Source organism: Rhagoletis zephyria, unplaced genomic scaffold, assembly GCF_001687245.7.
Source record: "Rhagoletis zephyria isolate East Lansing unplaced genomic scaffold, Rhagoletis_zephyria_1.1 Rzeph_scaffold_06312, whole genome shotgun sequence".
Lineage (NCBI taxonomy): Eukaryota > Metazoa > Arthropoda > Insecta > Diptera > Tephritidae > Rhagoletis > Rhagoletis zephyria.
The window spans coordinates 18,418-36,334 of NW_016163395.1; the positions used below are offsets into that span (position 1 = coordinate 18,418).

Genomic DNA, 17,917 nt, shown 5'->3' on the forward strand with positions numbered 1-17,917 from the left:
AATTTTTTCGGGACTCTTCGTATTTTGGGCCTTTTCGGAAACTTCTGGTATTTTTGCAAAACTTTACTAGAGGTTTTCGGTATAATTCACGTTTTATTTTTCGGAATCTTTTATTATTTTTTCAAGACTTTGGAATTTTCGGAACATTCTAAGATGTTTCGGTATTCTTTGCATTTAATTTTTCTCGATTTTACGAGGAATTTCTGCACCTTTTTAATGCTTTTCAGGCTTCTTTCGAACCCCTTTGGAACTTTGCGAGATTTTTCGTGTTTTACTTTTGGGAAATATTCGGTATTTTTTTGGGAACTTTTGGGCCTTCTCGAAATTTATTCGGAACTCTGGTATTTAAGAAAAGTTTCAAGTATATACATTTGTTCAAAAATTACGTTGTAAGATATAGATTGTTTGATGTTATTTCATTAACTTTTTTTTTTTTTTTCTTTTATCTTTTAGTGGGCCCCAATGTGACCAATTTCGGCTGGTGATGCCGCAAAAACAACAAAACCAGCAGCTGACGCAGGTACTTCAACCTCGATAGTAGTAAGAACACACTTAATTCTTCCACAAAATGGCAATCAGCTATGGCTGTCTTGCGGTGCAATATGTGGTAGTGCCGACGGTACTGGTGCTGGGTAAGTGATGGAAAAAGTAAAACAATTACTTGATGATTGTTTTTTTTATGTAGTTAAAAGGGGAATTCCTTTGACGTGCATGCAGTTGCTTACTCATATCGTATATTTCTTCCTTTTCAGCCGCACTATTCCGCCCTGCCGGTATCTCGTTCGTGTACCTGTTAATGTTTTTTATAACGCCCTTTATCCCCATCGCCAACAGTCGTAATTTTAAAAGTTCCGTGGGACCATTTTTCATCATACTCATCGCACTATGTGCACTACTACTATTATGTCATATAGTACTGCAAGTGACAATAATTGCTATGAAGATCGAATCGATCTTCGCTATGTGTTCATTTACGCAACAATTGTTGCGACACATCGGATTCATTAATTTGCAAAACCTACAGTAAGTAAAGTATTAATCTACATAAATTAAAATATTTACTATAAACTAATCGCATTTTTTTCGTTTTAATTTTTTTTTTTTTTAGTCCTATAGCCGCCATTGAATGGCATGCGCCGGATTTGTTGGTTTTCATCACAGTGGTAGTTTCATTTATAATCATAAAAAAGCTATCACAAACACCACCACCAATTACTCTGCAGTTAGAAATTGGAGAAGCTATACCGATTCCGTTGCGAGAATCGGATGACAATGTTAATCCAGATGATGAAGCATTCTTCGATGGATTAATAAGAATATGTAAGTTAACAAGTAATTTTTAAGCAAAAAACAAAACCGCCTACAATTCTCATATAAAAATTTAAGATTACCGTTAATTTCTTCATGATCCAATGATCGGATCTGTACCAAATTAGTATGGGACCATCTCGGAGGTACCACAAAAAAAAAAAGAATTATAGAAATCTGTTAACGTATTATTTTTTCACTCAAATTTAGGCATCTTTCATTTTATATTTCCTTTCTCCTTCTGCAGCACCACTCTTTTGCCTGGCGATGCTATTTGTTATATCCGTGCTGCGGCCGTCAGCGCCTGCTGGATTATACTTTCTCATATTCCTGTTGAGTGGCACATACTGGGCCACCTATAATTCGCTGCGACAGTGAGTGTTAATTAATTGTTATGTGTTGAGTGTTATCAATGCCACTATTTTCTTGTTCATTACCCATCCCTAATCACAGAGGATTCTCCGTGCTGCTGCGTTTTCTCATGCTGATGATTGCATTGCACTCGGTGTGTATTGTCGCATATCAAACGCCATGGGCGCAACATTATTTGAGTAGTGATAATTTAATAGCAAGGTAAGTAAAATGTGCATACATTATGCTGAATGAAGGCTTGCGTACAAAAAAAAAAACATCCACGAAAATTTCCAAATTTAACACAAATGGCAGTCGCTACAAGAGTTTGAAAAAATTAATTTTTTAGATCGCAGAAATTCTAAAAAATTTAGATTTTGGCCACCTATAACTCAGCTAGTTTATGAATTTATATGAATTAGTTTCAGTAATAAGTCAAATTGATCAGATTTTCAGTCACAGTTTTGTCGAATTTTTGCGATAAAAAAATAAAAATAAAAATCAAACCCTCTTAGCGACCCGTAAAAATGAGTTTAAAATTTTTTAAGTCCTGTGGATGTCTTTATTTTGTACGCAAAAGAAAATAAAGGGGTGCCCATAAAAAACTTTAGATGTTGATATTTTACGGACCACCCTAACATTCATACATAGCATGTTGTAAGCAAATGCGCTTAAATTAATCTAAACATCTTTTCAGACTGATCGGCCTGGAGCCGTTGGTCCTATCGTCCTGCGATCGGGACATACGCGTTATGAGCTACAATTTGAAGTACAGTTTCGACTCCTTCATTCTTCCTATTTTAATGCTGTTAACATATTTTGTGCTTGCGCTCACCGCCAAGTGCCTAAGCAATGCAAATGTGAGTATTAAAATAGATTTCAAAATGTATTTTTTTTTTAACTTACCAAAGTAAAAAAACAAAAACAAAATATTCTTACTGCATACATACATATCTAATACTTTGCGGGGTTCTTATTTGCATTTTAACCAATTTCATGGTTATTCTGTATTAACTAATCGAAGAATGCACACTACAACAAAACAAAAAACAGCAATTGCATTTCCATATCAATTAAAAAAAAATATATGTACGCTACACTTTTTAACACAAATAATACCCCATCTCTAAAAAAAAGGCTTTTGGCTTTATTGTGCCCGAATTTTTTGTTTTTATATAAAATCGAAATTCGTATGTGAACTAATTTGACTAAACAAAATTTCAAACTTGAATCTCTTTCCTTTCTTTTAATGCTGCTTTTGCGTCCAAACCAACAATGCTACCACTGCTGCTCCGAAAAACAAAAATCCAATTCGAACGCAACACCTACAAAATAAAAAAAATATGTATTCGTATATTTACAAAAACAAAAAAAAAAAAACTATTAATATATTTTTTACTCTATTCTAAAATACATTTTGTAATTCTGTGCACTACCCCAAATTTGGTAACCCGTCCGGCATGCTTAGGTCACTGCAAAGCCCAAACCCGCCAAAGGCCAATTAGAAAATGGTAGTAGATTAAATCGTCAAATATCTCGCGTAACGACACATTCATTGCGTAGTAGTAAAAAGGATAGTTGGACACGTGCACAACGCCTGACTGTAAGCGAAAAAATAAAATAAAAAAATATACGCATAGTTTCATTAACATACACGCATCTAAACATTACTGGAAACATGCATATAAATGCGATTGCTTAAGTTATAATTGGACTACTTTTTTTTGTAAAAATTTCTATGGATGTTCTTAGACAATTAAAAACTTATTAGTTTCTTTGCTTTAAAGTTTCAACTGGGTTCTACACCGCGTTTATAGTTCGTTTGAATACGCAGTCTGTTCGGCAGTTTTTAAAATTCGAAAAAATATTTGGTTTTTCTTTAGAAATTCATTTATTTTTGATCTTAAAGGATCATTTAGGTCAGTTGTTTTCGGTGCTCGTTAGGTTTTAATGCTTGAGCTGCCACTTCGGTTGACTTTTACGGAGTTTCTTAAAAAAAGGTTTTATTTTCTTATTTATTTGTTGCGGCTCTATTGAACCCAGTTCATAACAACATGTAAACTATAAGGTATAAGGTGACTCTTACGGCGAGAGCTAGAAAAATTCCCGGAAATTTTTGGCAAAATTCTTTAATAATGTTTTCCTATGCCTACACGCCACTACATAATTTTGTGGGACCTTTTAACCCTTTAAACGCCATTTTAATAAATTTACACGAAACTTGTTCTAGATAAGAGTTGACAAGACCCATTGTGGTAAGAGCTAAGGGGTAAAAATGCTCCACGAAAAAAATACGCACAAAATATTTATGTCTCGGAAGCCGAGAAATATGTTTCACCATTGGAATTTGTTTGTAAATAGGTATAAAAAGGTGAAATTTCATCCACTTTAAAAATCTGTGTTGAGGTTGAGCGAGATCTTCTTGTGGTTTGACTATCACGTATGGGAACTGCCGTTTAGGCGTAGTTTGGTTTAGGCCCTAAAATTGGTATATGGAAAGGTTAAGCTTTAAAAGTTCCTGAAATATGTATATTGACTACATAAAATTCAAACTTCTAAAATCACTTTTAATAAACTAAACTGATCTTAAATTAAAGGCGTAGAGTGTATAATAGGGCGGGTCAATTGGTATGGATAATCTTTTCGATTATGAGCGTATAGTACTGAAGAATTCTACGTGCAATTTTAAGCGAATTTGCCGAAGAAACCATGGGGCTAAAATCAATTTGGAGTTGCCAAATTTCGAATATAACTACGTTTTTAATTTTTCATAAAGTGTCTACGTAAATCCTTATCCCTATAAGAAACAACCTTAAAACAAAAATTCGAAATCCGAGCCAAAAAAGTTCTGGACATATTCGAGTTAAGATTACAGATAGCAACCTCCTATGTTATACGCACATAGTCAAAGAAAATTGACCCGCCCTAGTGTATAACTTAAATAAAAATTTGTACCCGAACTTAATTATACATTTTACATTTTATTTTGTATTCATATTAAAATTACTTTGTCCTTTCGCCTTCGTATTTTTTCTCTTTAAGAAGTATTTTTTTTTTAATATTAAAGTAGTTAGATATAATTTTACTATTTACGCCACTGTATTTTTTTAGTTTTTTTTATTATTTTGTCGGTTTCCAAATTATTCTGCAAAAATTGTATTTAATTAATTTTAATTTTTCATTTAGTTTTTTCATTATTTCTTTTATTTTTTTAATAGTTAACTAAAGCTTTTTACTGAAATTCTAATTTCCTTATTCGTACCAAGTATTTATATCATTTTTTGTTTTGTCCTTAATACCCTTTTTCCATTCCCCTCTCATTTCCAGCACACTTTTTTAATAACAACTAAATTTCTTTCGAAATTTTGAAAAAAAAACTTAAATAATTTTCAGCACATCTTTATTGCTTTCAATTGCGTTTTGTTTTTAAGTTTATGCTTTTCTACTTTTACTTTAGGTTTCGTTACGTCGTGACCAACGTCCAAAAAGTACTATCGAACCGACTGAGACGACACCTGTACGTAAACTAACCTGTGTGTTAAATGAAAAACAAAAACTCAAATTTAAAAATCTTTCAACTAACTAAAGTTTGCTATAAAAAAAAAATCATCATAATAATCAATTAACCCCAACATTTATTATAAGTGTTTAACTTGTTTGTCTAAAATTCATGTTATCCTTGTCATAGGACATCGCTTAGAAGATCACAAGTCGGTTCCTAACTACACCCAATCCTCTTAGTAATTAGACATACATACATTTATAATCGTAGCTCGTTTATGTAAATAAAGTATATAGTATAATTTAAATAAGTAGGGACTTACCTTTGCTCAAAGCAAAGTTGATTTTAAAAACAATGGACAGAGGCGCGACCTGTTAACGTTACGATCAGAGGAAGCTTTTATTTACTCTGTGCGCATCAATATTAAATCTATTGAAAGTTATAAAAAGCTTCTCCATCGCGATTGGTTTTTGTGTTGGCTTGTCTATGAAAAATGTGAAGAAACCTTAAAAAGCTCGACACACATGCCTATAGCAGTCACGAGAAAAACACATTCCGCAGAAGAGCTTTTTATAGATTTTCTATTGACCCGCACAGGGAGTTGTGATTGGCAGCGCATACAGAGCTTGTCTAAGCTTGACATACGTTGTGTTGTATAGACGCATGTAGAGTAAAAGCCCTAATTGCCGCTACTGCTCTAAATCCATCACGAATAGAGAAAGCTTTTATATTTCGTAAAACATTTGTCTATTCTATAGACTATCTTTAAAGCTTTTTTCTATATATCGAAAGACTAATCGAAAGATCTGCTAACTAGGAGGTCTCACGTTATTGTTTCTCTATTAGCAATTAGTTTTCTAAAAATTAAATTAAATTGAAAAATATTTTGTTTTAATAAAAAAATTCAAATGAAATTATCACAAAACAATTCCTACAAACTATATCCAATTGAAAAAGAGATTGCTTTTTTAAAAACAATAAATACTAAAAATTTAAAGAAAGTGAAATTTAAAAAAGGAAAAAAATTCAAATGAAAAAATAAAATAGTTTTCTAAAAAGTGAAATTTAGAAAAATAAAATATTTTTCTTTTTGAAACAATACATTCTAAAAGTAAAAGAAAAGTTAATAGAAAAATGTATTTAAAAAAAAGGGAAATAACTTCCCATAATAATTTAACGCAGAAAAAATTAGTTTCGACAATGAGAGTTAAGTTTAAATTTAATTTAAAATTTAAATAATTAAAAAAAGAGAAAAGTAAAATCAGTTCCTAAAAATCAAAAGAAATTTGAATCTTCGAATCTTGTTCTTAAAAATTAAATGAAGTAGATTTTTTTATAAAACAAAATCTAAAAACTAAAAGAAAATTTAATTAAAGAAATACTCGCTGCCCGAGGGTTTGAACCTCAGATCTCTCGAATGACACGTTAGTGCTTTGCTCACTCGGCCATTGCGACTGTTGGAGCAGCGCCCGCTAAATGATATGCATCTCCAAAGTGGGCAAGGGAGCTTTTTTTTTTGAAAGACTCTCGTGCCAAAATGAAAAAAACTCTTTCACACTATTTTGCCTACTCTCTTTCAATTGTCTTACAAACGACTCCCTATTAAAAAGCTTCTCTCGGGGTTTATATTTTGCTCGCGACTTCCCTGAGGCATTATGCGCTTTTTATCAAAGTTTTTCATTTGAAGAGCTTTTGAAAAGCTTTAACTACTTTTTAAAATCGGCTTTACTTTCTGTATTGGTAAGTTAAATACTGTTTTTGTCTGGGTTGGTGTCAGATTTAAATGTGTAAATACGTAAAAATCTTTTCATGTAGAAATTAGCTGTTTATTCTGTTAAGAAAATGTCTCTTGTCCTACCCCATTACCCAACAAATACTTATTAAACACCCAATTTTCTACTTAGTTAAGTAAACTTTGTGATACATTTTCATACGTAAGCGTGAAAGAATAGAATTTCTAACTGTATAATAACTAACATGCCACCATATAATTAATCTCTGCCATTCTACTACTTATGAGCATCCATCATTGTTTACATCTGTTGTACGTTTTTGTCTTAGCAGCTCATGCTTCCAGCGATGGAATTCACTAATTAACACTCTCATTCATTGTGTTCGTTAATAAGCGTTTATTGGATTATTATCGAATCCATTTGTCTATGGTCTAACTGCTTGTTATATTTTATTTTCTATTTATTTATTTTATTTATTTTTATTTTAAGAGTTAGTGTAATAAATAATTTCCTTTTCTCATACCATTCCTCTATCAGCTGGTGAAACGTTTACGCAAAAGTGATGCCAAAGAAATCACAAGCGATGAAATTGCACTGGAAACGCAGACGTCCACACAATCCGTCGATATATTTACTAATACGATATGCGATCAGATTTGCTATGGCTTTATAAGCATTGGCCAGTTTATATATCAGAATAGTTATATATTTACAAATATCTCTATGATGGTGAGTATGAAAAGTAGAAATGTTCATCGTAAATCCCAAAAGCATAAGTTCTTCCCAGATTTTTCTGAGGAGCTAGTTTTTATATTTATTTAGCTCAAAACTTCGATTGCATTTTGAAATTTTAACGGTCTGTTAACCTCTTTTCAGACCTGGTCCATCATTTACCACAGTTGGCTGACCTTCGTTCTACTACTTTGGGCCAACATACTCTGGATGATACCCAATCAGCGTAAAGCCATGATGCGTTCCAGCCCCTTCATCGTATGCTATGCCGAGTTACTACTGATAGCACAATATATTTATGGCATGAATTTGAAAAATGACGAATTACCCTCCAAAGTGGATGTAAGTTCATTAATGATCATATTTCTTATTGCCGTCCTGCTAATCATTCCCTCCTCTACACAGACCGCCGGCATCAATTTGCAACAAATCGGTCTTGAGCGCCCGCAGGAGCATGGCACACACCCCTGTGTGCCACTAATTGTCAAGACGCTCTTCCTACTCATGTTTTGGGTTACTTCAAGGCAGTTTTTCCAAGAGAAAGCCGAAGAGAAACGCAATAAGCGTAAAACACCTATTGCAATGGCACTTGAAACTATAGATTCGGATACATCCGTTGAATCGGCGCGCAAGCATACATCGAAATTCCTCAAGAAAATTGGCGATATCGTGAAAAATCTCTTAGTTCGCTTATGGATTTGGATGCTAGTTTTGGTGATCTTCTTGTGCGCTATGACGGGAAAATTTATGACCGGTTTTCGCATATGCTACATGGCGTTATTTCTCTTCTTCTTACTCGTCTTCCAATCATCATCGAAGGTGTGGGTCAAGGTCATGTATGGTTTTTGGCTATTCATCATCTTCTATGCCATGTCCATGCTAATACTCATTTACACCTATCAATTTGATAAATTCGATCAATATTGGTATGAGTATTTGAATATATCACAAACGCTGTAAGTATGAATGAAATGGAAATTTTGAAAACAAATATGTTTGGCTATTAACAAAAAATTTGTTTCTTTCACGCACAGCCAAAACGATATCGGCCTGGAGCGTTACAAAACCAAAGATCTCTTCCTGCATCTGGTCTCACCAACGCTAATCGTTGTACTAACAGTCATACAGGTGCATTATTTCCATCGTCGATTCATTGAGTCGCTAGGAGAGCGTGAACCGGCTGACATAAATGATGCACGGGTCCCAAAAACTGAAACTGAGCAGCCTAGAAAAGACTCGAAGTCTGATCGTAGCAATGATGCTACGAAATTGATTGTTTCATCGCTAAAACGTTTACGTAATATTACAAGGCATTACTTCATTGTTTCGAAGAAATTGTTTTGGCGCTTCTTGGAATTACACATCATTAAGGCTGTATATATAACAGCATTTGTTTGCGCCGTTAATGAGGTAAGAATTTGAAATTGAAATATATTTTCGAGAATATCCTGGCTTATATTGAAAATGGTTGCTTTTCGATATTCTAAAAAAATCGACCTGAAAAACTATGCACATTTCGTAGTTTGATTTTTTTTTTCAAAATTGAGAAATGTTTACATAAATTAGTCGTCTAAAGGATTTTAAGGGCATTGAAAGTATTGAAAATATCAGCAGCTAAATGCTGTCGCAGGAGTCTATGGCATACAATCCAGAAGATTTATTTTCACTCGTTCCCACCACAGTCGGGTCCACGTAACCGGAATGACCCAGATTCATCCAAGATTTGACTGAATACTGATTGTACACGAACTAAAATAGCACTACATACGTCCTTCAGGGTCCTTCTCACGTCGAAAGGCGACTGGGGCGGGGAACTTCATACCTTCGCCTAGGTACTTACTTCATCGGTGACTTCAAAATAAAATGCAAAGTTGACGCAGACGTTTTCTCTAAAGGCCTGCGATTAAGAAAATTAACCCATCTGCCTAATTTTGCAAGTGTTTTTCAGGCAAATGTATTCGTTATAACTGAATGTTTTCGTCTATTAAAACGTAGTGACTTAGGCCAACGTCAAGGCGAACTCGAAGCTAATTACGGAGTTTAGAGCTCTTTTAAATGCAGTTAATAGTGATTTCGAATTTGATTTACATAGTTTGGGCTCCTAGTACTCGCAACATTACCTGAAATGACGTCGCAGATGAGTTAGCAAAGGATGGTTCCACATTGACCGCAATCGAGGAACGTGTATCACCCCCAATCGGAACTAGTATATACGAGGAAAATTCGAACAGATTTAACGTTGCTTACATTTAGGCCCTATGATATATATCACCTCAAACTCCCAAGCCAGATATACTACCAATCTATTCTCGATTTCTACGAAATTAACCCGATTATGAAGTCAGTTTTTCTAAAGCAAAATGATGCGAAATTTAGAATGAGCCTAAAATTAAGATATTGTGGATGTTACATACACACATTTGTATATAAATATAAATTACTATTAAGATCCACTTTCTCGTACTTCTAGGTGTGTATTATTCACGTCATATTCGTAGCGCTCTGCATACTGGGTTGCATCACAAGAACCTCTATACAAATCTTTATCAGCCGCATAATCTCTTTTGTTGTATCAATTATAATATTAGCAAAAATGATCTATCAAATTGGTTATCTATCGCATGAGGATTACGATGTGAAATGCGTAAGTGAAAAATTTTTCTTATAACTCTACTATAAAGAATTTTACTAACTTCCTTTTACAATTTTAATTTTCAGGATAATGAAAACACAACACACGGCAATAGCGCAGTATGGTTTGGCCTACAGAAAGCCGATGATACGACAAATGGTTTAATTGGTCTCATAAAAATGTACATTATTTATATGATCGCTGTAACGCTGCACGCTGTGGTCAGTCTAAGGCAATTCCAAATGCGCGCAATTTATGGCCATTCGCAAAAAGATCATGGCAAAGTGCTATTCCCTAGCACGGATCGTGTCAAAGCGGAAAAGAATCTGAAATCTATGATACAGTATCTCTTCAATTATGGCTTTTATAAGTTTGGACAAGAAATCTCACTGATAATGTTGGTCACCACAATTGCCTATCGACAGGATATTGTAGCAATTTGTTATGTTGTGTGGTTATCTGTGCTGTTGATGTTCAGTCGAAAGCGGCGTAGTTCCGTTTGGGGTATATTCCAAGTGTTCATTGCGTTGGGTATATTTTTACAATACCTGGTTTTACTCGGATTGCCGCCAAGCCTTTGTTTGGGTAAGTTAAGTGATTGAAGACGACATTTATTTATCCGGTGGACGATATGTACATATATAACTTACGTTTCAAAAGGATACTTGTTGCTATGCCATAACTCAATTTCTATTAATTTCAGAATACCCATGGCAGGATTCCCGCTTCTCAGCACCCATACAAGGCTGGCTTTTGCTCCCCGGTAACCTGCATTATGATCACTCGAAAAAATTGATTTTCGATTTCATACTCCTACTGATGGTAACGCGTCAAAAGCGTATCTACCGCATCGAAGAACGACTCGGCGACAGCTATCCGGGTGGCTCGAATCGTAATGTGGTTAAGGACATTGAGGATTTGGGTCGTGTGCCTTTTGACAATCCAACAAATGATTTCCTTTCGCATGTGCGCAACTACTTGGATATTTTCATGTATGCCATACTCTGCGGCTTCTTTTGGGTAACACTGGCCACCGTATTTTTGGCCGGCACAAATATGAGTGATTTTCTCGCTTTGGGTTATCTAATTGGCGCTTTCACATTCTTGTGGGAAGGTTCCGATTTCTATTTGCGTCCCATACGTCAAATCATCAATCGTTGGCGTTGGCTGCTCGCTTTTAATGTTTTTAATATTGTTGTGAAGACCTGTTTTGAAATGGCTGGTTGTCTATTCTTAGAAGAATTAACACAGAATTGCTGCTGGCTTGTACATTTGTTGGGCATCGGCTGTTACTTTCATACACAAATACCCGTCGATGATGCACTAAAGGATAAAGGCGGTGGCGAATGCCCGGAGGTGAATAAATCGACAATACTAATGTGGGATACTATTTGTTTTGCATTCCTCATACTACAAATGCGTATCTTCAAATCGCATTACTTCTGTCACATAATCATCGATACGAAGGCGAATAGCATATTGGCGACGAGGTGCGTTAGTTGGGATGAATTTATATAATGTTCTTCTTTATAATTAATACATCTTTTATTAACATTGCAGAGGCGCTGATATTATTGAGGATCTACGTCAGAAGCAAATCGAACATCGTCAACAACATGAAAACGAAATTTTGGTCAAGATCAAGCGCAAGATGGAACGTATACGTGCCACACAACAAAAAATGTTGAAACCCATTGATAAACCCACACATTTCGATGGTAAGTTGTTTGGTCTCAAATGCTATTTACATGCCTATAAATTTCTATAAAATTCGCATGGCTCTGATGAGTATGAAGATTTATTTTTTGAATGACATCCCAAAATATGATGTTTTATATATATTAAAATTTAGTGATTTTCTGTTTAAATTTGTGCAATTTTTGAAAGTCACATAAGCAGAATGAAAAATCCACTAGGTTAGATGTTTTATTTTTTTTTCTTTTTGCATTTACTTTTTGTAAAATATTAAGTCAATTCTTGGTCCAAGCTGGAAAAACTAACTTTGCGTCTAATAGATCATAATTGCAAGTTTTCCAACAATAGAAAAACGTTTTTAAGGTGTTTTAATATAATTTAGATTCTCAATAATATTCTTATATTATCCTTCGCATTGATCTACTCAGTGAAGTAAAAAGTCAGCTGCATTCTCAACTTATCGTCAATGGTCGCCCTGCTTGGCTCAATGCTCAATTCCTGAAGTTTTTTTTTTCACTATTGGAAGGCTACACCGCTGGCATCTCCATGTTATCCATTGGCTCAGCACGCCTAACTGTCCTGTATGCATCTCTAATGCTCGTTGCTTATCAGCTTACTGCAGCTAGAGCATAACTCCGCCAATGGACTTAGCCCCTATAAAACAGAAGGGTAGTAAATCTTGCTCTACGCCACTTCATCTTCCTGCCCTCACATCTCTATCTCTCTCCCTCATATCTTGCTGTTGATGTGCGTTTATAAACCATATGGGCTCATTCATTTTGGGTGAAAAAAATTCATTTTCTATTATTGCATAAGATATGTATATTCTACACTTTTGCTGTTCTTGGGCGAGTTCTATAATTCTTCTTCTTATTTGGCTCTACAACCGTTTGTCGGTTATGGGACGAAGCCAAAAAACTTAGCTTTTCTCCTTTGCGAAGTTGGGCCAGTTGTACCTCGCTAGTGCAGAAAGGTCCTTCTGCACTTAGACCTTCCATTGTGTTCGCGAGCGTTGTTGTTGTTGTTGTTGTGGTAGCGGCTACAACAACCCCGCCCAGATTGGTTAGTCCCTCAGTCGTGCCGTCAAGCTCCACTAACGGCAGCCCTACGAAGCGTGCAGCTTCGACGGGTCTGTCCATAGGGACAGGGGCGTTAGCGTGGTGGGGTTTAGAGGGCATGCGAAGAGATGCTGTGAGTCATGGGGCGACTCTCCGCATGCCGGCATCCTTTCTTTCGTTGTCCACTCATGGGTACCGAGTCGAAGGAGACTCGTAATCCATGCGTGTAAAACATGCCCAAGCCAGCGCACTCGTTTAAAAAGTTCCGATAGTTCGTCATTCCATCTTCTTCGGTACCCGTCGTCCACGCAAACAGGGCCAAAGCTTTTGCTTAGAATAGATCTATCGGATGCCAAAAAGCATTCATATCTTTGTTCGCCTTATAAAACTACAAAGGGTTTGTGTGAGATTTGTAGATCATAATTTTTGTTCGTTGAGAAAGGGCTCTGCTTTTGAATTGCCTACCGAGCCCAAAGTACCACCTGTTTGCAAGAGTTATTCTTTGTTTATTTTCCGGGCTGAGATTGTTGGTGGTCTTTATGTTGCATCCTACTTCACTTTAAGGCCCTTTATTTGTTTCCAGTAGGTACTTTCTCTTGGCTTCGTTCACCGCTAGACCAACCTCTTTCGCTTATTTTTCTTAGCTGGAAAATGCTGTTCTGATTGCCCTGATTCGCGGCTTGCAACAATCGTTGGCCTGAGCTCCATAGTTCCCCTTTCGTAAAAATGTATTTATGTGTGAAAAGACCAAGTAAGGAACTCATTAACAGCCTTATATGTACCGTATGTATGTCGGCCGCTGTGGTGTAGTGGTAAGCAGTGCGCGCTTTCACACATCAGCACCTGGGTTCAAGCCCTGGTCAAAGCAACATCCCAAAAAATATAGAAAAAGGTTTTTTCTTAACAGCGGTCGTCCCTCGGCAGGCAATGGCAAACCTCCGAGTGTATTTCTGCCATGAAAAACAGCTTCTCATAAAAATACAATCGCCGTTCGGAGTCGGCGTAAAACTGTAGGTCCCTCCGCTTTGTATGACAACATCAAGGCGCAAGCCACAAGTCGGAGGAGAAGCTCGGCCAAACAGTAACATATATGTAAGCGCCAATCTATTATTATTATTATGTACATATATGCAAAAATTTTCGAAGAGAGTGAATCAAGTTGAAGTGGCGCAAGTTCAGGAGAGAGAGATTGTACGGTTTCTTGGTAAGAGGTCAAAGAACGCCACACCCTTCCAATTCCATCGTACTGAGATACTTTTGAAGCACTTTAGAACTAACACTGTTAGAACTTTTCTCTTTGTGTAGAATTATACTAAATAGACTTGAAGCACAGTTTTATCGGAATAGATCAAAAGTGTGAAGCCTAAAGCTGTTGGTTGGGGGGATTACTTAAAATTAAAGCTCCGACTGGAAATGAAGTCGCAGCTGAACAAAATTTTGGAATTTATTACAATCGTTTTTTGTTAATACACAAATTTACATATATTTTTTGGCTTGTACGAAAATCCGCTTTGGACATTGGTAAGCAGTTTGTATTTAAGCATGGCTTAGAAGATACCTCTCCTTAAGCCCCGTGCTATTAATATTTTGCTGATTTTCTTTTACAACTAAACACCTCCATACTTTTCGGCGTTCGTGTAAAGCCGCGCATAAATTTACGCGTGCAATTTTTGAATGCATTTATTAATTTATTTTTTTTTGCGCGGTAAGTGCATTTTTCAAAATGATTTTTTGAAGAAAAATGTATGCAGTACGTCGCTTTTGTGTTGAGTTTATTAAGTTTCGTGTGACATAAACACAAATACTACGTACCACACAATTTGAACACACAAAAAACACACTCACCAAAAAAACAACCCACCAATTAAATAATTTTTGTAGAAGTAGTCACTTCGACTGCTGAAAATGAGTTGAAGCCAACGCTGTATGCAGCGCCATTGGCGCACGAAAGCAGTTTCACTTCCTGTCATGGCTCACGTAATATACACAGTAATGTAGGCACCTATTGTTAAAATGTTTTATATAAAAGTGTAGTTGTAAATTTTCTAATTTTTTTTAAGTATAAAAATTATTCAATTTCACGAAAAAGACAGGTTTCAACTACATACGTCACATATTAACCTAAAATTATGGCATTTCGCTATGCGTTTTTATTTATTTACAAAGAACTTTGTACATTTATATGTACATTTCTTGTTAGTAGTAATTCAAAAAAATTTAAGTAAAAGACATTAACAATTTTTCTAAATTGACTTTGGGTGTTATTTACAAACAGCGGTGCATCACTTTTTCTCTAAATTAGCAAAACTTTTATTGTTTTGAAACAAGTTGTCTTAAAATACATACAAACTTATGTACAATTCATAAAATTTACAAATCTATTTAAATATATGTATGCTTAAGAGTGTTAGAAAATAATATTCTTAATCTCCAAATACATTGTCCATGCAGCTTAGTATCGACTGGTTCAGACATCAACGAATCCATATAATAGGCCGTACCAACGGGCCCCCAACTGTGCGGACGTGTTTTGGCACGTTGAGTGGCGGCATCACGTGCCCAAGACACGCTACTGTCACGTCGCGTGCTATCCCGCAGCACACTCTGCTCATCCAAGGGGTATGTAGCATTGCCCAAACTCAGGTGACGTCGATGTAGCGACTTCTGGCGCATGGTGACGGACAGTTCCACCGAAGGCTTGATGGTTTAAAATGAGTTATTATTACGAATCGTAAAGATAAAGAAGTAGAGAATATTAGACTGGGACGCAAGTGAAAAGGTGGCTGACAAGCGTGCCGTGGCAGTGGAATAATAATAATTTTAAATTTTTAGAGTTACATGCGCACTAATGTTACCGATAACGATGTAAATTAAATATATCGATAGCAATATGGATAACAAAAACAATGTCACTATGATTATCGATATAGACAAAGTTTGCGATAATTGTTTCAGCAATCATGCGGATTATTATATCGATAAGTACAACGATAAATTTATCGATAACAGCGTGTGAATATGGTAAAAATATGCGAATAGGAAACTTAGCAGGCTTTAGCCCTGCCGTACATGAGGTTTAGAATATACTCTTCATGCTTTCCTTAAAAGGCGACAATCCACTGGAGCGATTTATCCGTATGGCCTTAGAGCGTCAGGGGACTTACAATGATGACGGGAAGGAATATCCACTGAAGTCGGGAAAAACTGCAGAATGCGAAAATGTTACTAGAGGTGATACCACCGGGTGGAAATTCATCTGAATTTGTGACAGGTCCACGGACTCTGGATAGCATCCATCGTTTATCGGAGCCGAATCATCCGCTTACAATCGTTGGGGGTCGGGAAGCAATCATCTGCTGGATTTCCTCCTTACTAGCTAATGCAAAGCTCTCGGAATGCGGCGATGGCAATCGAAAAGGTATTATGGATGTTAGCGGAAGGAGAAGATATGGCCCTGGTGAGGTTGTCGTCGTCGACGTCTTTGTAATTTTTTCGTAAAAAAAAATAACGTTCATCAGTCCAACTCCGGTTGCGCTGACTACAGTATTTTTGCGGAAAGGCGTTTTGCGTTTTTTTGAAGGAAAAATTACAACGATGTCGAGGACGACAAGCATAAAAGGGCTGATAGATTCCACTTTTGTGTCGATGAAACGAAGACAGGACTGAAATCAGATTGCCTCGTCAAATTTAGCGTTTTGGGCCACGGCTACCAACCAAGGTCTTCGGCGGAAAGAGGGCGAATGAAGACTAGGTCCTGTTGCTGCGCTGCTTTACATGATTCTTCCCTGCGGATTATCTCTCACGTAGAAGAGCGGCCGGTTGGTTTTTGGCTACCGCCTTATGAGCGTGATCCAAATAAACATACAGCCTTTATAGGCTGTAAGCAGACGGGTGACCATATTTTATGTGATATGTAAGAAAGATGGACAGGCTCTGGTTTGGGCTGGAGCTACGGAATTCGCATCTAGCGCCACTTAGAAATCAATCCTTGCAGGGCATTGAAGAGGCGGCGGCTAATGCAGGACCTCCTCTTGGTGTCGGTTTGAATAAGAGTTGTCGGTTTTGTCACGTAGCCTACTGTCATGAAGTCTATGTTCCTTATCGTGATGAGACAATTTCCGCTGAGGGCCCTGCCATATAATTACCTTTCTAGCAAATCAGTTTTGAGTCGGGCTAGTCCTTCAAAGGATATAAATCTAAATTTTCTGTCGTAGGAATGAGCATCGAAGACGGCCACAAAATGCTATTTCGATTCTCTGAAAAATTGAATGAAATGAAATGATTGTCTTCATATCTGCAGGACAATGCTAGAAATTGCTACGGTAGAGCTTTGATCGCCAATATGGCTAAATAAGTAGCAGGTTGCCACTAAAAACAGGCTTTCTCAAACCACATTTCTTCGTCAACCACATTTTCCTAGTGTTCCAGTCTCATAATAACTTTTAAGCCTACTTCTTCAGCGGGATCAGTATTTTCATCCGGAGCGCATTGCACCGAAACAGTTTCATTCCATGAAACAGCATTAACTGATGACTGACGACGATGACGACCAGAGGCACCATCAGTAATCAAATTCGAAGAGATAATCGAGCTGCCACCACTAACATTACATTCAGACTGCACGACGTAGTTACAGGAACCACTAAAGTGTGCAACAAAGTCGGCTGCTGTATGGATTCCTACAAAATTACAATACAAATTAAATGGGAATTACACTTCTCAATAAAGTAGCTGCATAGCTGCGTGTTACATAAGTTGGCGGCGAGAAGACCTCATTCGAAACGTCGGAGTCCTCTTCGCGTATGACCGTTGTCAAATCGGAATTGGGAGCAGAACCAAATGACATGCGATGTACGTCGAGAAAACCATCCAGAGGAATTGTAGTGTGATCCGAACTGGGTGTGGT

General features: G+C 36.5%; 1 protein-coding gene across 1 annotated transcript; it reads left to right on the forward strand.

The window, feature by feature from the left end:
• Positions 1-457: 457 nt before the first annotated feature.
• On the forward strand, positions 458-12,026 carry LOC108373047 (piezo-type mechanosensitive ion channel component-like). The gene is made up of 16 exons (XM_017628890.1): positions 458-632; positions 753-1,023; positions 1,109-1,320; positions 1,556-1,682; positions 1,762-1,881; positions 2,357-2,519; positions 3,128-3,262; positions 5,117-5,176; positions 7,432-7,623; positions 7,771-7,968; positions 8,032-8,582; positions 8,661-9,036; positions 10,097-10,270; positions 10,345-10,843; positions 10,962-11,748; positions 11,819-12,026. Exons 1-16 carry the CDS (start codon positions 569-571, stop codon positions 12,024-12,026), a joined length of 4,137 nt encoding a protein of 1,378 aa, XP_017484379.1. The 5' UTR covers positions 458-568.
• The last annotated feature ends 5,891 nt before the right edge of the window (positions 12,027-17,917 follow it).